Source organism: Thalassophryne amazonica, chromosome 13 (assembly GCF_902500255.1).
Source record: "Thalassophryne amazonica chromosome 13, fThaAma1.1, whole genome shotgun sequence".
Classification (NCBI taxonomy): Eukaryota; Metazoa; Chordata; class Actinopteri; order Batrachoidiformes; family Batrachoididae; genus Thalassophryne; species Thalassophryne amazonica.
The window spans coordinates 87,912,629-87,937,280 of record NC_047115.1 but is presented as its reverse complement, the minus strand read 5'-3'; the positions used below and the strand labels follow the sequence as shown (position 1 = coordinate 87,937,280).

Below are 24,652 nucleotides of genomic sequence, written 5' to 3'. Positions count from 1 at the left end.
GCAGGTGGGATCATCATGACGAAGTGCGCGACAGTGTGAGGCTCAAAGTTGTGCAAGTGTCAGGGCACCTTTACTCTAATCAAGGGTCAATGGGGGGATGGGTACACCATGGACGGGATGCCAGTCTATCACAGGACTACATATAGACAAACCCATTCACACCTACAGTCAACTTAGTCACCAATTCACCTAATCTGCATGTCTTTGGAAGTGGGAGGAAGCCCACGCAAGCAGGAGGAGAATTCCCACAGATCGATTCATACATATATACACGTGTATATACAGTGGTCCCTCGCTATAACGCGGTTCACCTTTCGCTGCCTCGCAGTTTTGTGGATTTTTTTGTGCAATTTTGCATTTTTAACCGCATTGTGTTCTGCGTCCTTATCAGGTGGGCCGGTCACGGCACCGGTCGGCATCACCGCGATTGCTCTCACTGTCTCCGATGCGCTTACTGAGTCTGTGGGCTTGGTAAACGCTGCAGCGGGCCACTCACACCGCCCCCCTCTGCTGTGTGGAGCTGCGCAAACTCTGGCACCAAGTCCAGAGACTATGCTCGCTGTTTTGATGCGCTCCGGCAGCCCGCAAGGATAGATTTGCTAAAAAACCCCCAGCGCCGCAAGGTCTCGGTATCCTGCAGCCGCAGAGCTCCGTGGCCATGACTTTGCGGGTCCCGCATCCGTACCCCCAGAGGCAGTGAGCGAGCACGCGCATTGTGTTCTGCGTGTGTATGTTTATAATCTTCTCGTCCAGAAGACAGACACCCTCTCTACTTTTAAGATTAGGCTTAAAACTTTCCTTTTTGCTAAAGCTTATAGTTAGGGCTGGATCAGGTGACCCTGAACCATCCCTTAGTTATGCTGCTATAGACGTAGACTGCTGGGGGGTTCCCATGATGCACTGTTTCTTTCTCTTTTTGCTCTGTATGCACCACTCTGCATTTAATCATTAGTGATCGATCTCTGCTCCCCTCCACAGCATGTCTTTTCCTGGTTCTCTCCCTCAGCCCCAACCAGTCCCAGCAGAAGACTGCCCCTCCCTGAGCCTGGTTCTGCTGGAGGTTTCTTCCTGTTGAAAGGGAGTTTTTCCTTCCCACTGTAGCCAAGTGCTTGCTCACAGGGGGTCGTTTTGACCGATGGGGTTTTACATAATTATTGTAGGGCCTTGCCTTACAATATAAAGCGCCTTGGGGCAACTGTTTGTTGTGATTTGGCGCTATATAAAAAAATTGATTAGATTAGATTAGATTAGAAGAAAAAGAGAGTGTTTACACAGGAGAGAAAAGTGAGAAAATGGTAATGCCTGTTTGAGAAAAGTATATAAAGTGTGTAGTGAGGGGTTTTACAGCCTTAAAACATCTATAATAATTGTAAAAACTAACACTGACTACTTCGTGGATTTCGCCTATTGTAGGTTATTTTTAGAATGTAACTCCCACGATAAACGAGGGACCACCATATATATATATATATATATATACGAGGTCTGTGAGAAAAGTATCCGACCTTTTTATTTTATGCAAAAAATATATGGATTTGATTCATATGTTTTTACGTCAGCCAAGCTTGAACCTTCGTGCGCATGCGTGAGTTTTTCCGCGCCTGTCGGTTGCGTCATTCGCCTGTGGGCAGGCTTTGAGTGAGCACTGGTCCACCCCTCTCGTCGTTGTTTCATTGCGAGGAAATGGCGGAATGATTTGGGCTTTTTTTCCATCAGAATTTTTTCAGAAACTGTTAGAGACAGGCAGCTGGAAACCATTCGAAAAATTTATCTGGATTTCGGTGAAAATTTTACGGGCTTCACAGAGAATAAGGAGTGTTACTACAGCTTTAAGGACGGCCCACAATGGCGCACGGCTCGCCGCGCTCCGAGCCGCCATCGAGAGGCAGAAACCACCACATCATTTCTATACGGATCACTGTGTGGAGCCGGGACCGTCGTGTGCGATTTCTCTGGTTATCACAAGAGCTGGACATCAGCCATTTTCCGTCAGATTTCACTTTTAACAAGAGATTTTGTCATGGAAAGCCGCGCGGAGGCTTCGCGCGTCACGACCGATTCACCGATGAAGCGAGACAAAGGAACACCTCCGTTTCGGAGTATTAGAGGACAAGTTGGGACATGCCCAGCTCTCCACAATTTCTCTTATACTCACTCGACTGGTAAGCACTGAAAGCCGAGATAGGCATGTCCCAACTTGTCCTCTAACACTCCGAAACGGAGGTGTTAGAAGGAAGGTGCACACAGAAGGTGGACACAGGTGGACTACATTCTTTATAGGAGATGCAAGCTAAAATAAATCAGATACTGTATGGGCCCTGTCCCACTGGGGAGAGGATTAATTGCGCATGAATTGAGTATACAAATTACGGGCGTTCATTGTCATCCGCAACAAAAATGACCAAAAATGAGAAATGTCCCAGTATGAATTACGGATATAATACATAGCGAATATATGATGAACAATCACGGTTGTATAATGCATGTAGTGAGGAAACGGATCAGACGCATTGTGATTATCATCACGGCAGTATTACGAATTATGAATGCATCGCGCACGTGTTGCGGGTGCACGGCATCTGCATTGTGGTCATAAATGAAGTGCACTCGGCCCGTCGGCATCACTATTCACACCGACAATACAGCCTCTGGAGCATTTGCTGGACTTGGACAAGTTGATTGGAGTAAACAAGCAGTGAACAGGGCGAGTGGTGACGTCAGCGGATCGCATCAGAGCGCAACTCTTCTCAACGATTATAACAAGAAGTTAAATTCTGTTATAAACATAGGAATAACTAGTGTAACAGCTGCAGACAAGAAGGAAAAACACGCAAACTGTTTATCAAGCCTTGACAATGTAAACAAGTCAATAATTCGCGAGCCGCGTGGTCGAGCTTCCTCTGATTCAGGAGGCGATCAGAGCTGTTTTCAACAGATAATTTGCAGAATAAATGATTAATCTGCCACGAAATAGTTATTTTATATAGGCAGCATCCAGTGCAGAGCGCATGGTAGCCGGTAGAACAAAGAACGGCGTCCACCTGTGAACACAGCACATCTGATTTGCATCCACCGCAAATCAGATGCAAAGCAGACGTAATAAAAACGCTTTATTCGTGGCCAGTTTGTATGCAGTCGCTACACCTTATTTTAGTTCATGATGTGGACATGATGGGCACTCAAAATATCCGCTTTACACACTGTCCCAGTCCGCTGCCAAGCCGCAAATCCCTGTCAGTTGCAGATATCAGCAGATGACGGCGAATATACAGCGCATAGATTGAGTATGTATTGTGTATGTATGGAGTATGTAAGGCGGATGTCATCCGCAGCCAAAATTTTGTGCAGCTCAAAAATCCTGGCAACGGAAAAACGTGCCTCTGCGGATAATTGCGGACGTGTGCGGGTGTCAGCTGACTCATACAAGCATGTTTCACGGATATTGCAGATATTAAGCGAATATGAGCCAATTTTGTGCGCAATCCATATGAAAATCCTCCTAAACGCCAGTGGGACAGGGCCCTAAGGTGGTGTCAGGAGAGAGTGTCATTAGACAGCATAGGATGGTTGTTTGTAGGATGACTTTAGAGGTAAAGAATAAGAGAGTGAGAGCTCAACAAAGGATCATATGGTGGAAGCTGAAGGAGGAAGACTGTTGTGTGAAATTTACTGAGCAGGTGAGAGAAGCACTGGTTGGAGGGGAAGCAGTTATGGACAACTGAAAAAGTACTGCAGATGTGGTGAGGGAGACAGCTAGGACAGTACTGGGTATGACATCTGGACAGTGGAAGGAAGACAAGGAGACTTGGTGGTGGAATGAAGAGGTCCAGGAAAGCATAAGGAGAAAGAGGTTGGCGAAAAAGTTTTGGGATAGTCGTAGAGATGAAGAAAGTAGACAGGAGTACAAGGATACTTGGTGGTGGAATGAAGAGGTCCAGGAAAGCATAAGGAGAAAGAGGTTGGCGAAAAAGTTTTGGGATAGTCGTAGAGATGAAGAAAGTAGACAGGAGTACAAGGAGATGCAGCCTAAGGCGAAAAAAGAAGTGGGAAAAGCGAAGGAAAAGGCATTTTCCGAGCTGTACAAGAAGTTGAATAGTAAGGAAGGAGAAAGGGACTTGTATTGATTGGCCAGACAAAGGGACAGAGCTGGAAAGGATGTGCAGCAGGTTAGGGTGGTAAAAGATGCACATGGTAATGTGCTGACAGGTAAGGAGTGTGTGCTGAGAAGGTGGAGGGAATATTTTGAAGAGCTGATGAATGAAGAAAATGAGTGACAGAAAAGGCTGGATGATGTGGTGAGAGTAAATCAGGAAGTACAAAAGATTAGTAAGGAAGAAGTGAGGGCTGCTATGAAGAGGATGAAGAGTGGAAAAGCAGTTGGTCCAGATGACATTCCAGTGGAGGCATGGAAATGTCTAGGAGAGATGGCAGTAGTGTTTCTAACCAGATTGTTTAATAAAATCTTAGAACATGAGAGGATGCCTGAGGAGTGGAGACGAAGTGTGCTGGTTCCTATTTTCAAGAACAGGGTGATGTGCAGAGCTGCAGTAACTACAGAGGCATAAAGTTGATCAGCCACAGCATGAAGTTATGGGAAAGAGTAGTAGAAGCTAGGCTTAGAAAACAGGTGAAGATCTGTGAGCAGCAATATGGTTTCATGCCGAGAAAGAGCACTACAGATGCAATGTTTGCTCTGAGAATACTGTTGGAGAAGTACAGAGAAGGCCAGAAAGAGTTACATTGTGTCTTTGTGAACTTAGAAAAAGCTTATGATAGGGTGCCAAGAGAAGAGCTGTGATATTGTATGAGGAAGTCTGGAGTGGCAGAGAAGTATATTAGGGTAGTGCAACGACATGTACAAGAATAGTGTGACAGTGGTGAGATGCGTAGTCGGAATGACAGACTCATTCAAGGTGGAGGTGAGATTACACCAAGGATCAGCTCTGAGTCCTTTCTTGTTTGCAGTGGTGATGGCAGGTTGACGGATGAGATCAGACAGGAGTCCCCATGGACTATGATGTTTGCAGATGACATTGTGATCTGTAGTGAGAGTAGAGAGCAAGTTGAGTCTAGTCTGGAGAGGTGGAGCTATGCTTTATAGAGAAGGGGAATGAAAGTCAGTAGAAGCAAGACTGAGTACATGTGTGTGAATGGGAGGGAGCCCAGTGGGATAGTGCAGTTACAAGTAGAAGTGGTGAAAGTAGATGAGTTTAAATATTTGGGGTCAACTGTTCAAAGTAATGGAGAGTGTGGTAGAGAGGTGAAGAAAGAGAGTGCAGGCAGGGTGGAGTGGATGGAGAAAGGTGGCAGGAGTGATTTGTGACCGAAGAATATCAGCAAGAGTGAAGGGGAAAGTTTACAAGACAGTAGTGAGACCAGCTATGTTGTACGACTTAGAGACGGTGACACTAACAAAAAGACAGGAGGCAGAGCTGGAGGTGGCAGAGCTGAAGATGTTGAGATTCTCTTTGGGAGTGACGAGAATGAACAAGATTAGGAATGAACGTATCAGAGGGAGAGCTCAGGTGGGACGGTTTGGAGACAAAGTCAGAGAGACGAGATTGAGATGGTTTGGACATGTGCAGAGGAGGGACCCAGGGTATATAGGGAGAAGGATGCTGAGGATGGAGCCACCAGGCAGGAGGAGAAGAGGGAGGCCAAAGAGGAGGTTTATGGATGTGCTGAGGGAGGACATGCAGGTGGTTGGTGTGACAAAGGAAGATACAGAGGACAGGGTGAGATGGAAACGATTGATCTGCTGTGGCGACCCCTAACGGGAACAGCCGAAAGACAAAGAAGATACATATATATATATGTATATATATGTGTATGTATATATATATATATATATATATATATATATATATATATATATACACACAAGGTCTGTTAGAAAAGTATCCAACCTTTTTATTTTTTCAAAAACCTGATGGATTTGAATCACGTGTGCTTGCATGAGCCAACCTTGAACCTTCGTGCGCATGTGTGAATTTTTTCACGCCTGTCGGTTGCGTCATTTGCTGGTAAGCAGCCTTTGTGTGCTGATGGCGGAGCAAAAGCGCCTTCGTGTTGAAGTCTCACAGGACATGTTGTGACATGCCCACCTCATCCACAATTTCTCGGATAGTCACACGACTGAAAAGCCACCGAAAGCCGTCTGAATTTCCGAATGGTGGAAGAGGTGAGCATGTCACAACATGTCCTGTGAGGCTTTAACGCAAAGGCGCTTTTGCTGCGCCATCAGCTTCGTGCCGATGAATTTCGCCGCCACTCTTTTCATGGCAAAATCTTCTGTCACAGTGGAATGTGCTGAAAAAGTGCTGATGTCCACCTCTTCCACAATTTCTCGGATAGTCACACGACGGTCCCACATCACCACAGCGTTCACTTTGGAAATGGTCTGCTGTTCTGCGGCCGTCTTTAAACCGGTTGTACCGCTCCTTAATCTGTGTGATGCCCATAGGATCGTCACCGAAAGCCGTCTGAATAATCCAAATGGTTTCCACCTGGCTGTCGCCCAGTTTCTGGCAAAATTTGATGCAGTCGCGCTGCTCCAGACGTTCCGCCATTTCCTTTCAAAGAAAAAACAACGAGAGACTCCACCCATCCTCACACAAAGGCTGCTTACAAGCAAATGACGCAACCGACAGGCGTGAAAAAATTCACGCATGCGCACGAAGGTTCAAGGTTGGGTCATGCAAGCACACGTGATTCCATTCCATCATGTTTTGAAAAAAAAAATAAAAAGGTCGGATACTTTTCTAACAGACCTCATATATATATATATATATATATATATATATATATATGAAGAAGAAGATATGGTTTGGGGCCCGTGAGGCCCCAGAAACCAAATTCTGTTGTGTTTGAAACAAAACACAACAGAAAAGATAAAACCAACTAACAATGAAAATAAATAAATACATGTAGAACTAAATAAGTGTTTCCTATGAACACCGAGTGACTCTTACACCTCCACTTCATCCCTGTTTTATTTAATTAATGACAATTTGTTTCAGTCAAACCATATTTTCAATTTGTTAATTTCTTCAGTGATTTCCTCCATAACTATCTGCCAAGCTAGAAAACTGCTGCATCCTCGTAAGAGCAGAATACTACTGGAATGAATTTAAATAAGGAAAGTTGTGTTTTTTCTCACCAAAATGGATGCTGCACTCACTGCACATTCATTGACTGGAATAGTCCCAGATTGCATTTCAGAGCTTCTAGAATTCTAACATTTTCATGCGGGTGGTGTTGGGGGGTAATTTTGGGTTTCAGCTTTTTTTGTTTTTCACCACTTTCATCCCTGAATATACAACCCCTGGCAAAAATGATGGAATCACCAGCCTCGGAGGATGTTCATTCAGTTGTTTAATTTTGTAGAAAAAAAGCAGATCACAGACATGACACAAAACTAAAGTCATTTCAAATGGCAACTTTCTGGCTTTAAGAAACACTATAAGAAATCAAGAAAAAAAAGATTGTGGCAGTCAGTAACGGTTACTTTTTTAGACCAAGCAGAGGAAAAAAATATGGAATCACTCAATTCTGAGGAAAAAATTATGGAATCACCCTGTAAATTTTCATCCCCAAAACTAACACCTGCATCATATCAGATCTGCTCGTTAGTCTGCATCTAAAAAGGAGTGAACACACCTTGGAGAGCTGTTGCACCAAGTGGACTGACATGAATCATGGCTCCAACACGAGAGATGTCAATTGAAACAAAGGAGAGGATTATCAAACTCTTAAAAGAGAGTAAATCATCACGCAATGTTGCAAAAGATGTTGGTTGTTCACAGTCAGTTGTGTCTAAACTCTGGACCAAATACAAACAACATGGGAAGGTTGTTAAAGGCAAACATACTGGTAGACCAAGGAAGACAAAGCGTCAAGACAGAAAACTTAAAGCAATATGTATCAAAAATTGAAAAATGTACAACAAAACAAATGAGGAACGAATGGGAGGAAACTGGAGTCAACGTCTGTGACCGAACTGTAAGAAACCGCCTAAAGGAAATGGGATTTACATACAGAAAAGCTAAACGAAAGGCATCATTAACACCTAAACAGAAAAAAACAAGGTTACTGTTGTGAAAGTGTAGGAACATGGACCCACAACAGGGGGCGCAAATGAACGGACAATGGAGGAGTCGAATAACACTGCTTTTACTGTTGTGAAACAGGCACAACAAATACAACCGGTTACAATATCGAAATGGAGTCCAATTACAACGGTGTCGTGTGGGCAGGCTCGACGATAGGAGACGTCTGTCCAAGTCGAACCGGAACCAACCCGATTTCCTCTGCCACCGAACCCCGGGAATACTGGAGCCGCCAAGTCCCGAATTCCCAGGTGGCCACTGCCTCCGCTCGTCGGATCCGGTACTGCTGGCAAGAACAGAAACAGTCAGGTGTGGATGCGGCTGCACCCAGTAACACGGAGGGTGGAGAGTCCACCTCCACCTCTCGTCAACAACAATGTAGGAAGGTGAGTACTTATCCGAATGCTGTCTAGTAGTCAGCTGTCCTATAGACAATCAAACAAGAATACAAGTAAAGACACACGTATGTGCAGGCTTAAATGGTTACCTCTTTGGTAAGGCGATATCTCTGCAAATGAGGTGGAGATGCCGTCCTGCTGATATACCTCGTATTGATTGGGATCAGCTGTCTCCGGTGATGGGTGACAGCTGTCATCCTGGCTGCTCCTGTAAGGCGGCAGCGCCCTCCGGTGCCTGGAGCCCGCACTCCAGGCAGGGCACCCTCTAGTGGTGGTGGGCCAGCAGTACCTCCTCTTCAGCGGCCCACACAACAGTTACAATGGGCTAAGGAAAAGCAATTGTGGACTGTGGATGACTGGATGAAAGTCATATTCAGTGATGAATCTCGAATCTGCATTGGGCAAGGTGATGATGCTGGAACTTTTGTTTGGTGCGTTTCCAATGAGATTTATAAAGATGACTGCCTGAAGAGAACATGTAAATTTCCACAGTCATTGATGATATGGGGCTGCATGTCAGGTAAAGGCACTGGGGAGATGGCTGTCATTACATCATCAATAAATGCACAAGTTTATGTTGATATTTTGAAATTGAAAGGATGTTTGGGGATGATGAAATCATTTTTCAAGATGATAATGCATCTTGCCATAGAGCAAAAACTGCAAAAACATTCCTTGCAAAAAGACACATAGGGTCAATGTCATGGCATAGGGTCAGTGTCAATGAGCAGATCTGATTTGATGCAGGTGTTAATTTGGGGGATGAAAATTTACAGGGTGATTCCATAATTTTTTCCTCAGAATTGAGTGATTCCATATTTTTTTCCTCTGCTTGGTCTAAAAAAGTAACCGTTACTGATTGCCACAATCTTTTTTTCTTGATTTCTTATAGTGTTTCTTAAAGCCAGAAAGTTGCCATTTGAAATGACCTTAGTTTTGTGTCATGTCTGTGATCTGCTTTTTTTCTACAAAATTAAACAACTGAATGAACATCCTCTGAGGCCGGTGATTCCATAATTTGTGCCAGGGGTTGTATCAATCGTGAGTCATTTTTGTGCAGATTAAAGTCACTGACTGGGACTTCTGTCTTGTTGCGAGAAAGAAACAAGAATCCTCCTCCGTTCTGTTCACACAGCTCTAAAAGTTGTGTGGCTCTCTGCCGAGTCAAGTTAGAATGATAGAGTCCAGTCAGAATTAATAACTTCAAAGCAAAATGCCGTTTAAATCAAATGACACCTTTTTCCAAATGTTGCAATACAAACAAACTGCAATTGATCAAAAAAGTTTTTTCCTCCCAAAATAGACGTCCTGCGCTGACGTGCAGCAGACGACTGGTCTCAGCTCAGTGGTGTGGAGAGACATTCATGCCAAAATGTCCGAAAGGAAATTCTTTTGACAAAAACTACAGATTTTATTTTTTTTTTATGTCCAGAAATCAAGGATCCAGTGACCAATTTAAAATGTTGTTGACATAGAAAACCTGTAAAGCCTACTTTTAGTACACAGAAAATTCACAAGAGGTATCGATAAGGGAATTGATAAGGAATCGGATCAGTAAGCGGAATCTATAATGGCATCGATATCGCTAAAATCTTATCAATACCCATCCCTAGTCATCAGCGGCACCGTCCCTGGGTTCACAACATCCTCATGAGACGTTCCCAATTTGGGGAGTTTCATTATTTGCTGCAGGAGCTGCAGCAAATAACTGGAGCTGCAGGAGCTCCAGTTTGAGGACCTCCTATCCCATTCACGCGCGCACAGGTAAACAAAGAAAAAAAAACTGGCTGCCGCTGCGGTTCCTCGCTCTCTCTCCCCTCAAACTCTGTCATCATTGTGTTATAAACCAGTCACCATTTGTTTTATTATACATCTGTGTAGTTAATAAATAAAATAATTAGGGCTGGGCAACGTTAACGCGCTAACGTTGCGTTAATTATTGAGGTCATTATCGCCGACAATTTTGTTCCTCCCCTTAACGCTGCGTTTTTTTTTTTGTTTTTTTTTTAGCCTTTTATGACTTGCTCGTTGCCTTTTATTTTGAAAGCATCAGTCGGGGGCGAGCTTATGCTGCTGCTTCCTGCTGATAGCTGAGTTCATACAGAAAACGACACGAGGATCGAGAAAAGTACAGGCTATGCAATGCACAACAAAACAAAATGCAGAAAGACGCCGACCTTTTGAATGGACATTTTCGGTACAAAGTTCTACAGGATCAGGCCCGGATCCAGACCGGTTTGGATCGGTCAAATTTTTTTTTACGCATCGTTCGGCGTCGGTAAAAAAAAAAACTTGAATAATCTCGAATAGCCGAACGTGTCCCCGCTGTGAACACAGCTTTTCGGTGGTTTTCATGTCAACCTATAGTCCGTAAATTATACGGATTCCGAGTTTCAGAGTCATACGGACGTACAAATAAAGTCGGATATTCAGGGTTTGGTCTGTAATAAACTATTTCTGCAGCGCGGCTCCACTTTGAAACCATGAACCATTGAAGCAATGCTTCGATCCAGTAGCTCGTTGGTTCTTTGATTCACTGCTCTTCAGAAACGGCAAGCCGCTTCTTAACCCCTCGCAAAGCCATTAAAATATCGTCAGTCACTTTTGTGTGGATTAAAGTCACTAACTGGGACTCTTGTCTTGTTGCTGTCAAGAAACGAGAATTGTCCTCCGTTCCGTTTACACAGCTCGAAACGCTGCGCGGCTGAGACAGAGTCCGGTCGGAATTAATAACTTCAAAATGAATCGCCGCTTTAAATAAAATGACACCTCTTTCCAAATGTAATACAGACAAGAAACTACAATCGACTAAAACGTTTTTTTTTTCCTCCCAAAATGAAGCGTGCTGTATTTTCTCTTCAAATTACATCCTGAAGTGAAGCACAGCAGCTGTAAGCTCAGCTCAGATATATGGAAACACATTCATGCCAATGTCTGAAAGGAAATGCTTTTGACAAAAACTACAGATTTTGTTTATTCCTATTTATGTCCAGAGATCAAGGATTCACCATGTAGAGTTCATTATGTACAAAGTTTAAGGATCCAGTGACCAAATTCATATTTATTTACTTTAAGACTCAATAAAATGTTCAATTTCAGTTCAATTTAATCGGCTTATAAAGTGCCAAATCACAACAAAATCTAAATATACTAAAACAAATACATCACAATTGTACACATATCAAATTGTGGTATGTGTACAATTGTGATGTATTTGTTTTAGTACATTTAGTCATGGAAATGAATATTGTTATTTTGATATGAAACAGGATAACAAATGACCTGCCAGTGGTTTTATATTTGATTTCATTAGTGAGTTTCAGTTGAAATTTACATTTTCAAATTTATGCAATGTTCATTTACATTTTCCAAAAAAACTGTGCTTTTAAGCGGCTTTTGAATTCATTTTTGGGTTTCACATATACCATGCGATTAATCATGATTAATCACAGAAAGTCTTGGTTGTGCAAGTAAATTTTTTTTTGGTGCAAGTATTTTTTTTTGCATCGAGCACCAGTGCAAGCAGGTAGGCTGTCTTTTCTGAAAATTGACTGTCCAAATGATGGCTGGACGGTCTCTGTCTAAAACTACATGTGACATTAACATTACCTGTTGGGTCCGCTTGGAAGGCTGGGTGCATACAGGGGATGTTTTCAGCTCAAGTGCTGTAACATGGAAGAAGCATTGTTAGGGAAAGCTAATTTTGTTTAGCAGTACACGCATTGTACTGTGCTTGTACTGTCGGTTTAATTGATGATGGTCCCACACTTTTGACAGTTTCTGATGTTTCCTCCGTGGGTTTTTGTAATCCCTGCCGCTCACTGTTTTCTTCTCCTTTGTCTCCTTGTCCATTTTGCATTCCGTGCTTTGCATGCGCTTCATGGCATCAAAAGCGGAAGTGAGCATGCTGTGCATGTATAGCACACATAGTAGCGAATTAAACGAAGCTTCGAGGCAGAGAATTTTGCCTCAGAGCATTTTAGTAATCAAATTATTCGAGGTATAAACTAACAAATGCATCATTTTCAGTGATAATTGTCATTTAAAATTAAATACAATTTGTCTGAGCATAATTTTGTGGCAGTGATTTATTGAATACCTACAAGATCCTACTGTTTTTGTGCTGTATGGTGGTGGTGTTGTTCTCAATGTTGGTGTGTTCAGAGCAGGATGTCAGCCAGAGGAGCAAAGAAGAAGGCCACCAAACTGTCCCGCTCCTCCAGAGCGGGGGTTATCTTCCCTGTGGGTAGGATGATGAGGTACCTGCGCACCGGGACACACAAATACCGCATCGGTATGGGAGCACCTGTCTACATGGCGGCTGTCATTGAGTACCTGGCAGGTATGACTGGTGCCAGGATCAGTGTCTGTGCCGCATGTTGTTTTGTGTTCATGTGTGTTTGTGTGTGAGAGAGAGAGAGAGAGAGAGAGAGACTGTTTTGAAGTGAAAACAAGTCTGTTTTGTACACGTGTTCCGTTTACATAAAGGAAGTGTACAGTGATGAAAGTTTTCCAAAAAGTAAAGATTTGCATGTACACACTGTCTTTAAAGTAGACACACTGTCAATTGCTGCTGCAATGCATTATGGGAGTTCAGAGTTTGTTTTTGTTTTTTTATTATTATTGTAGTGCATGTTAGTTTAGCAGTGTTGTTGGTGTTATAGATTTGTTGTGTTTATATAGTTCAAGTAGTGTAGTTAGTTTGGTGAAGCATTATGTTGTGACCATGAGTGAAAAGTGCCTTGCTTTTGATGTCTTCTGCCACTGTCTGTTTGTTATGTGTGAGAAGTAAATGACACTTTTTTGCAGCAGCCGGCAGGGTGCATAAAGACAAAAGTTGTGGCTTGTGGTTCATTGTATGTTTGTAATTGCCTTTGAATTTCCTTAGAAGCCCCTGCAGTGCTTAAACTCAAAACTCGCTTATCAGTACTGGATATTGTACAGAGTCAATACTAAAAGTTAGCGGTTAGCAGTAATTATCGGTTTAGCGTTACAAGAGTTAACTTTTCAGTTAGCGGATTAGTGGTTATCGAAGCTAACTTTTCGGTTAGCTGTGCCCACCACTGGTCAGAATCCATTCATTCAGTTCCATTCAGTGTTCCACACCCAAACAGTTGGTGGCAGTAAAGGGCCTTTCACATTGAACACGTCAGGCCGATGCGTCAACGCTTTCCAATCCGTCGGATGCGTTTCCAACGCACTGTGACGTCAGACGGTTTGCTTCGGAAGTGGCAAGGGGGCGGAGATTGCCACGTCACACTCTGGCTGTTTCCACAACCTGAAAAAAGTTCAGCGATCGCCATCTTGAATTTGCGTCGCCTGAACCACAAAAAAAGCTTTAAAAAACAGCAGTAGAACGATTCTCCCATCACCCTGCTGGGAGAAGGTCTTTTTCAGCCACTTTTTGGAGTGACGCTGACCGAGGGAGGACTGACGACTTGGCAACACCATCAGAGTTCAAAGCTGCAGAAGAGACCTTCATCTGGTCCAGAGAATTCAGCATAACTTCACCTGCTTCTAAATAAAAGGCTGTTTCAACAGCAACTATTTTATTATTTTTTAAAATGCTGTTTCATTTTATATTTTAACAATAAATGAACGGATCATTAAAAATGTCCACGAATCAAAGTCAAAAGACATTTGCACAAGTAGAAGCTCTCCACTTATTGTGTTCAAATTCATATTTTAGAAATGACTCTGTCCTGATAACAACATTAAAGACAGTTACATATTTTGACAAAATTACAAGTTGAAATTACTATAAAAAATTCATTATGAGGTTTATGTCACAGAAATCCTACTTTACAATCACACTGCAGTCATTGTTAAATTATCTCCTGTTGCATTTATAATAAACATATGTATTTATTTACAGCGTCTGTTTTTCTGGTTGAAATGAGATATAAATAATCTACCAGACTTAAAAAATGTACAAATTTCCATATTATTTTATTTGTCTAAAAATAAATGTGCGTTCCTTATGTTAAACAAGAAATGATCTAATCTGAAATAACAGGTGGTTTTAATTTACAGATGAAAGGTTTCTAAAGAACCATTTATTGATTTATTTAGCGATTTTAATTACAAGTGTTCTAAACTTTTTTAACAGTAATAAGAAATTTTGAGGTAACAAACAACAACAACAAAACATTTCCAAGGATTTTTCTTCAGAAAACTGCTCTGTAAATGAGCAGTCCCGTGACACGTTTCTGTTTTGTACAGATCAGTGGTTTCTGCACTGATCTGTTTTGTAGTGATTTATTGAATACCTACAAGATCCTACTGTTTTTGTGCTGTATGGTGGTGGTGTTGTTCTCAATGTTGGTGTGTTCAGAGCAGGATGTAGCCAGAGGAGCAAAGAAGAAGGCCACCAAACTGTCTGTACAAAACAGATCTGCACCGATCTGTTTTGTACAGATCAGTGGTTTCTGCACCGATCTGTTTTGTATAGATCAGTGGTTTCTGCCACTAGTCTTCCGTGTTTTGGCCCGACGCATTGTTCCTATTGGACAGCGCGAAGCTACGTCACAGCTCAGAGTGTCGAAAATTGGATTGGGTTGAACTTTGACCGTGTCAGCCTGCCGACAAGCGGCAATGCGCAATGCTCCCGTCAAAAGCGTCGCTTTAGCTCGGCTTTTGACACGACGCTTCTGGCGCATCTAAAAAGCAACGCGTCTCATTGAGAATAATGCTTTTTCGACCGATTTTTGACGCTTTCGACGTGTTCAGTGTGAAAGGCCCATTATACACATGTTCGTTTGCAAGCCGCCAATCATCTCCAAAGAAAAAAGGTTTTTTTGGTGGGTGGTGGTGAGGGAGTTTATTAAATCATATTTTGGGGATTGTGCAGTGGTTGTCCTAACAGTTTACTTTGTTGTGGACATTAAAAGTTATGACCTGCGTATTTCTTCCAGTAATATGCAGCTCATAGCTTTTAATATGAGCAGGTTCTCATATTAAAAGTTATGGACTTTTAATATGAGAATATTAAAAGTCTTCATCATTTAATATGGATGAGCTGGGCGCTTCACCCGTTAGCTCCACTTAATGGAGCTAACGGGTGAAGCGCCCAGCTGCTAAAATGCTAATGCTGTTAGGATACAGATGAGAGTTTAACTCTGTCTGTGAGTCATAACCACAAAAGTAATGAGTTTGAGCAACAGAGTTTATGCAAATTTGCCGAAGGTGAAAATAATCTGTGACATTAGTGCTCTACTTAAGTTTATCAGCTAACGTTAACCTTTAGCTGCAGGAAGTTAAATTAATCATATATTCGTAAATTGTTTGACCTATTTTTATTTTTACCAAATAAAGCTACAGAGTTTTTTTTAATTGTTACTGCCGTAACTACAAGAAAAGTCACAACATAACTTTTTATTTTAAGTAATTGCATAATCAAAGAAAATAATCACAGCGCTTTCATATTTACCTCTGCCAAGGAGGTTATGTTTTCGGTCGCACCTGTTTGTTTGTTGGTTGGTTTGTTAGCAGGATTACTAAAAAAAATCCTCAATGGATTTCAATGAAATTTTTACCTGGGGTGTATCTTGGCCTAACTTAGAAGTCATTAAATTTTGGTAATGATCCGGTAATGATGAACATGATCCGGATCCAGTAATTGTTTTTAAGGATTCTTTATCATTGCAGGATAGGGCCAATTTCAACATTTTTGCATCTAACTTCATTAAGACAGGTCACAAAGGCTGAACAAAAATTATGTTACGACACAACAATAATTTAGCATTTGTTTCTCCTTATTGAATAAACTTATTAGAAAATAAAACAAACTTGTGTAGTTCATGCAGTTTCTCTTTATAAATACATTTGCTGAAGATCTAAGGGTTTAACCACTGAATCTGAAACATGACAGTAGATGCGTGAAACATTGTGGAATAAGTCTCTTTCGCAAAGGGCCTTATGTCTTGGTGGAGGTTTGCGCTCTCTGAGTGCTTCTAGTTCTTTATATTTTAAGAAATATTTTTCTTGTACCACATCAGAAATATTTCAACATTTGCTGAATGAATGACTGAATCTACCAGATTTAAAAATGCACACATTATTTTTCATGCTATTTTTTGGGGCAGCACAATGGCTTAGTGGCTAGCACTGTTGCCCCACAGCAAGAAGGTCATGGGATTGATTTCCACCTGTGGCCTTTCTGTGTGGAATTTGCATGTTCTCCCTGTGGGTTTCCTCTGGGTGCTGCGGTTTCATCTCACATTTCAAGACATGCAGGTTAGGTAAATTGGAAATTTATAACTGTCCTGGTCTCCCTTGCAGAAGAGATCTCGAGCTCAACGGGACTAACCTGGTTAAATTAAAATTAGTCTAAAAATAAATGCCCAAGGTTCCTTATAATGTTATTGTTATTGCAAAACCAATGTCGGACTCTGTAGTTTTCTCTGGGCCCCTCCCCAATCGGACCGGGAGTGACATGTTTAGCCGCATGTTCTCCTTGAATTGCTGGCTGTCTGAGTGGTGTCCAAAAAATGAGGTGGGCTTCGTAGATAATTGGCAAAGCTTCTGGGGAAAACCTGGTCTTGTTAGGAGAGACGGCATCCATCCCACGTTGGATGGAGCAGCTCTCATTTCTAGAAATTTGGCCAATTTTATTTTATTAAAGCCTCCAAATCGTGACTATACAGGGTTGGGACCAGGAAGCAGAGTTGTAGTCTTACACACCTCTCTGCAGCTTCTCTCCCCCTGCCATCCCCCCAATACCCCATCCCCTTAGAGACGGTGCCTGCTCCCAGACCACCAACAACCAGTAAAAATCTATTTAAGCATAAAAATTCAAAAAGAAAAAATAATATAGCACCTTCAACTTCACCACAGACTAAAACAGTTAAATGTGGTATATTAAACATTAGGTCTCTCTCTTCTAAGTCCCTGTTAGTGAATGATATAATAATTGATCAACGTATTGATTTATTCTGCCTTACAGAAACCTGGTTACAGCAGGATGAATATGTTAGTTTAAATGAGTCAACACCCCTGAGTCACACTAACTGTCAGAATGCTCGTAGCACAGGCCGAGGGGGAGGATTAGCAGCAATCTTCCACTCCAGCTTATTAATTAATCAAAAACCCAGACAGAGCTTTAATTCATTTGAAAGCTTGACTCTTAGTCTTGTCCATCCAAATTGGAAGTCCCAAAAACCAGTTTTATTTGTTGTTATCTATCATCCACCTGGTTGTTACTGTGAGTTTCTCTGTGAATTTTCAGACCTTTTGTCTCACTTAGTGCTTAGCTCAGATAAGATAATTATAGTGGGCGATTTTAACATCCACATAGATGCTGAGAATGACAGCCTCAACACTGCATTTAATCTATTAATAGACTCAATTGGCTTCGCTCAAAATGTAAATGAGTCCACCCACCACTTTAACCATACTTTAGATCTTGTTCTGACTTATGGTATGGAAATTGAAGACTTAACGGTATTCCTTGAAAACCCCCTTCTGTCTGACCATTTCTTAATAACATTTACATTTACTTTAATGGACTACCCAGCAGTGGGGAATAAGTTTCATTACAGTAGAAGTCTTTCGGAAAGCGCTGTAACTAGGTTTAAGGATATCATTCCTTCTTTGTTATGTTCTCCAGTGCTATATACCAACACAGTGCAGAGTAGCTACCTAAACTCTGTGAGTGAGATAGATTATCTCGTCAATAGTTTTACATCCTCATTGAGCACAACTTTGGATGCTGTAGCTCCTCTGAAAAAGAGAGCCTTAAATCAGAAGTGCCTGACTCCGTGGTATAACTCACAAACTCGCAGCTTAAAACAGATAACCCGTAAGTTGGAGAGGAAATGGCGTCTCACTAATTTAGAAGATCTTCACTTAGCCTGGAAAAAGAGTCTGTTGCTCTATAAAAAAGCCCTCCGTAAAGCTAGGACATCTTACTACTCATCACTAATTGAAGAAAATAAGAACAACCCCAGGTTTCTTTTCAGCACTGTAGCCAGGCTGACAAAGAGTCAGAGCTCTATTGAGCCAAGTATTCCTTTAACCTTAACTAGTAATGACTTCATGACTTTCTTTGCTAATAAAATTTTAACTATTAGAGGAAAAAATTACTCATAACCATCCCAAAGACATATCGTTCTCTTTGGCTGCTTTCAGTAATGCTGGTATTTGGTTAGACTCTTTCTCTCCGATTGTTCTGTCTGAGTTATTTTCATTAGTTACTTCCTCCAAACCATCAACATGTCTATTAGACCCCATTCCTACCAGGCTGCTCAAGGAAGCCCTACCATTAATTAATGCTTCGATCTTAAATATGATCAGTCTGTCTTTATTAGTTGGCTATGTACCACAGGCTTTTAAGGTGGCAGTAATTAAACCATTACTTAAAAAGCCATCACTTGACCCAGCTATCTTAGCTAATTATAGGCCAATCTCCAACCTTCCTTTTCTCTCAAAAATTCTTGAAAGGGTACTTGTAAAACAGCTAACTGATCATCTGCAGAGGAATGGTCTATTTGAAGAGTTTCAGTCAGGGTTTAGAATTCATCATAGTACAGAAACAGCATTAGTGAAGGTTACAAATGATCTTCTTATGGCCTCAGACAGTGGACTTATCTCTGTGCTTGTTCTGTTAGACCTCAGTGCTGCTTTTGATACTCTTCACCATAAAATTCACCACTATGGCATGCTCTAAGAGATTAGAGCATGCCATAGGTATTAAAGGCACTGCGCTGCAGTGGTTTGAATCATATTTATGTAATAGATTACAATTTGTTCATGTAAATGGGGAGTCTTCTTCACAGACTAAGGTTAATTATGGAGTTCCACAGGGTTCTGTGCTAGAACCAATTTTATTCACTTTATACATACTTCCCTTAGGCAGTATTATTAGAAAGCATTGCTTAAATTTTCATTGTTACGCAGATGATACCCAGCTTTATCTATCCATGAAGCCAGAGGACACACACCAATTAGTTAAACTGCAGGAATGTCTTACAGACATAAAGACATGGATGACCTCTAATTTCCTGCTTTTAAATTCAGATAAAACTGAAGTTATTGTACTTGGCCCCACAAATCTTAGAAACATGGTGTCTAACCAGATCCTTACTCTGGATAGCATTACCCTGACCTCTAGTAATACTGTGAGAAATCTTGGAGTCATTTTTGATCAGGATATGTCCTTCAATGCGCATGCATATTAAGCAAATATGTAGGACTGCTTTTTTGCATTTGCGCAATATCTCTAAAATTAGAAAGGTCTTGTCTCAGAGTGATGCCGAAAAACTAATTCATGCATTTATTTCCTCTAGGCTGGACTATTGTAATTCATTATTATCAGGTTGTCCTAAAAGTTCCCTGAAAAGCCTTCATTTAATTCAAAATGCTGCAGCTAGAGTACTGACAGGGACTAGAAGGAGAAAGCATATTTCACCCATATTGGCCTCTCTTCATTGGCTTCCTGTTAATTCTAGAATAGAATTTAAAATTCTTCTTCTTAATTATAAGGTTTTGAATAATCAGGTCCCATCTTATCTTAGGGACCTCATAGTACCATATCACCCCAATAGAGCGCTTCGCTCTCAGACTGCAGGCTTACTTGTAGTTCCTAGGGTTTTTAAGAGTAGAATGAGAGGCAGAGCCTTCAGCTTTCAGGCTCCTCTCCTGTGGAACCAGCTCCCAGTTTGGATCAGGGAGACAGACACCCTCTCTACTTTTAAGATTAGGCTTAAAACTTTCCTTTTTGCTAAAGCTTATAGTTAGGGCTGGATCAGGTGACCCTGAACCATCCCTTAGTTATGCTGCTATAGAATTAGACTGCTGGGGGGTTCCCATGATGCACAGTGTTTCTTTCTCTTTTTGCTCTGTATGCACCACTCTGCATTTAATCATTAGTGATTGATCTCTGCTGTCTTCTGCAGCATGTCTTTTTCCTGATTCTCTCCCCTCAGCCCCAACCAGTCCCAGCAGAAGACTGCCCCTCCCTGAGCCTGGTTCTGCTGGAGGTTTCTTCCTGTTAAAAGGGAGTTTTTCCTTCCCACTGTCGCCAAGTGCTTGCTCACAGGGGGTCGTTTTGACCGTTGGGGTTTTTCTGTAATTATTGTATGGCTCTTGCCTTACAATATAAAGCGCCTTGGGGCAACTGTTTGTTGTGATTTGGCGCTTTATAAATAAAATTGATTTGATTTGATGTTCATCAATAAATTACCTCAACAAAGTTATGGTTTTAATTTTCAGATGAACATAAAAGATTTCTAAACATTTTTAAATTAAAACTATTTTAATTCTAAGTTTGTAATTAATTAATTTGTAATTTTAACAACAGATTTTTTTTACTAAGCTAAGCTTGAAGTTTAAACACATTTGTAGGGATTTTAAGGTGGCCAAGAATTTAAAAACGTAGTTTGAACACATTGATGCATTAATGTGCCATAAATACTCCTATTGTTCCATTTGAATTGATTCTGAGAATTATTATTTTTGAGTTCTTTGAATTGTCATTTCCTTTACTCTGTACTTTTCTGAGCCACAGTGCATGATTATTATTAAAGGCTGATAGCATGTTGTGTGAAAAGTCTTATGTTTCTGTGAAGGCTTTCAGTTGTCCAGGTGGTTTCCATAGTAGAGAAGCTTGAATCTTCGACTGGACTGGGTAGCTTGACGCACTTGAGGACGTTTCGTTTCCAATCGCAGAAGCTTCCTCGGCTAAATTTCTTGCTCTGGTAGTCTGAGTTCTGTCTTGAGTCTTGTAGAGAAGAATAACAGAAGCCAGCAAAAGGTGGAGTTTTACACCTAACCAGACCCCTCCTACCGAGAGGCAGACTGCTATTGGCTAGTGACTAACAATTGCTCTAATTAGCACCTATTGTGGTCTAGTTAGCACCCTCCTAATGACGGATTAGCTATCCCTCCTAACGATGGGACTGACGCCTCTCCTGACGACTCTCCTGATAACGTGAAAGACTCATTACCATGAACAAAAGACTGAAACTGCTTTGACCTGAGAATCCCATTGTAAACAAGGGACAAAGCGTGTCTCAGACCCCCTCCCTGGTTAAGGCTGGGTTTCAACTGTTTTACATACAATGCTTCCTTCACTCCCCTCTCTTACCATTTCTTTTCCCTGGCTAAGATTTTAACTTCCTTGTCCTCAAATGTGTGGTTAGTGTCTTTAAGGTGGAGATGAACTGCAGACTGAGGTCCACCAGTACCCTCTCTGCGGTGCTGGTATAGCCTTTTGTGCAGCGGCTGCTTATTCTCGCCTATGTAGTGTTCGTTACAGTTTTCCTGACATCTGATAGAATACACTACATTGCTCTATTTGTAACTAGGGATCCTGTCCTTAGGGTGAACTAATTTCTGTCTCAAGGTGTTAACAGGTTTAAAGTAAACAGGGATTTTGTGCTGTCTGAAGATCCTCTGTAGTTTTTCCCCTACTCCTGCTAAATAAGGGAGAGACACTCCTCTTCTTCTTGTCTCCATCTCCTGTCTGTCTGGTCTCTTTGTTCTTTGGGACTTCTGCACTTTATCCATGAACCATCGTGGGTACCCACATATTGTGAGGGCTTTCCGGACAAGTTGTTGTTCTTTAGCCCTTCCCTCTGTAGTTGTGGGCACCTGTAGGGCTCTGTGTTGAAGAGTCCTGATCACCCCGAACTTGTGTTCAAGGGGGTGGTTTGAGCCAAAGAGCAGATATTAGTCAGTGTGAGTGAGTTTTCTGTAAACCCCTGTCTGGAGCTGCCTGTTCTCTGCACTTTATCCAGGGACCATGGTGGGTACCCACATACTGTGAGGGCTTTCCGGACATCTTGCATCTCGGTAGAGGGGTCTGGTTAGGTTTAAAACTCTAGCTTTTGCTGGCTTCTGTTAATTCTTCTCTGCAAGAGTCAAGACAGAAGTCAGACTACCAGAGCAAGAAATTTAGCTGAGGAAGCTTCTGCAATTAGAAGAGAAATGTTTTCGCATCAAGCAACCCAGTCCAGTTGAAGATTCAAGCTTCTCTACTGTAAAAGACGGGTGGAAAAATTGACCTGACCCAACAAAAGATTAAATTTTTTCCCATGGCCAACATATGGCCATTGGGTATTGCTAAGACCTGGGGTCCGTCCATCCATCTGTATTCAGCATAATTCCAGTTCTATCTGTTGTGAAAGTGTAGGAACACGGACCCACAACAGGGGGCGCAAATGAACGGACAATGGAGAAAGTCAAATAACAAAGCTTTACTGTTGTGAATACGCACAACAAACACAACAGATTACAATTGTGGTTATAACCAATTCTAATGGTGTCGTGTGGGCAGGCTCGACGATAGGCGACGTCTGTCCGAGTCGAACCGGAACCACCCGATTTTCTCCGCCACCGGACCCCGGGAATACTGGAGCCGCCAAGTCCCGAACTCCCAGGTGGCCACTGCCTCCGCTCGTCGGATCCGGTACTGCTGGCGAGGAACAGAAACAGTCAGATGTGGGTGCGGCTGCACCCAGCAACACGTAGGGTGGAAACACCACCTCCACCTCTAATCAACAACAACACTGTAGTGCAGGAATGCGAGTACTTATCCCAAAATACAGTCTCCTGCTGTTCTTCTCTCTTTCTGTGCAAAGCAACAAAGTATTACTGTCAAGAAAACAACACAATAGGCTGAGTACGTTACCTCCTTGGTAGAGCGATATCTCGGCAATGAGGTGGAGATGCCGTCCAGCTGATATACCCTTCAGCTGATGGATGTCAGCTGTTTTGGTTGATGGGTGACAGCTGTCACCTTGGCTGCTCCTGTGAGGCGGCAGCGCCCTCTGGTGCCTGGAGCCCGCACTCCAGGCAGGGCGCCCTCTGGTGGTGGTGGGCCAGCAGTACCTCCTCTTCAGCGGCCCACACAACACTATCTTTCAGCAAATGCACAGAGGGTGATCTACAAATATTCCTTGATGTGCATAACTTCTGCTTTTGTCAAAAGCTTATGCACACATATACACAAAGCCTCCTGCAGACGCTGTTAAAATGTAAATCTTGTTTTTGATTGACTGATTAATAGGGGGCTTCATTGAACATGTACAAATTTTTATGGTAAGTAAATACACCTGAAAATGCACCAGAATGCATCTGAGGGTTCAAATGTTGTGCTGTAGGGGCTTCAGGCCTTTGGCCTTCGCCAGAGGTTTTCAGTTTTTTTTCCCATGGCTCACTTTCATCACTGAATTTATAAAGTACAAGTATGTTGTTGAGATACTTTTTATTCTGCATTTATACAAATTATTATGAAAAAACTACTTTTTTCTTGTTTATAAAATACAGAATAATGCTTTGTATCAACTTTTTGTTGCATTTTTAAAATCGCATCCATTAAGGGTGAAAGCATGGTCACTCACTCATCTTCAACCGCTTATCTGGGATTGGGTCATGGGGCAAAAGCTCCAGCAGGGGACCCCAGACTTCCCTTTCCCGGGCCACATTGACCACTTCTGACTGGGGGATCCCAAGGCATTCCCAGTCCAGTGTGGAGATATAATCTCTCCACCTTGTCCTAGGTCTTCCCTGGGGTCTCCTCCCAGATGGACGTGCCTGGTGGTTTGGGCATCCTTACCAGATACCCAAACCACCTCAGCTGACTCCTTTCAAGGCGAAGGAGCAGGGGCTCTACTCTGAGCTCCTCACTGATGACTGAGCTTCTCACCCTATCTCTAAGGGAGACACCAGCCACCCTCCTAAGGAAGCCCATTTCAGCCGCTTGTACCTGCAATCTAGATCTTTTGGTCATGACCCAACCCTCAGAGTAAGAATGAAGATTGATCAGTAGATCGAGATCTACTGATCTTTTGGCTAAGCTCCCTTTTCATGGTAGTCTTATGGTAGAGTGAATGCAATACCGCCCCCGCTGAGCCGATTCTCCGGCCAATCTCACGCTCCATTGTCTCCTCACTCCTGAACAAGACCCCGCGGTACTTGAACTCCTTCACTTGGGGCAAGACCACATTCCCTGGTAGGCAGTCCATTGGTTTCTTGCTGAGAACCATGGCCTCAGATTTAGAGGTGCTGATCTGGCTGCGACACTCACTGGATTGGTTTGCAGCCGATTCAGTGAGTGTTGGAGGTCACAGGCCGATGAACCCAACAGGACCACATCATCTGCAAAAAGCAGTGATGAGACCTTGAGCCCACCAAACTGGAAACCCT

General features: G+C 42.3%; 1 protein-coding gene across 1 annotated transcript in view; it reads left to right on the top strand.

The window, feature by feature from the left end:
* LOC117523658 (core histone macro-H2A.2) overlaps window positions 1–24,652 on the top strand; it is a 118,264-nt gene that overhangs the window by 4,429 nt on the left and 89,183 nt on the right. The window contains exon 2 of the mRNA XM_034185230.1: window positions 12,671–12,848. Coding sequence (XP_034041121.1) covers window positions 12,677–12,848 — 172 coding nt within the window. The 5' untranslated portion in view covers window positions 12,671–12,676. The remainder of the gene's footprint in view (window positions 1–12,670; window positions 12,849–24,652) is intronic.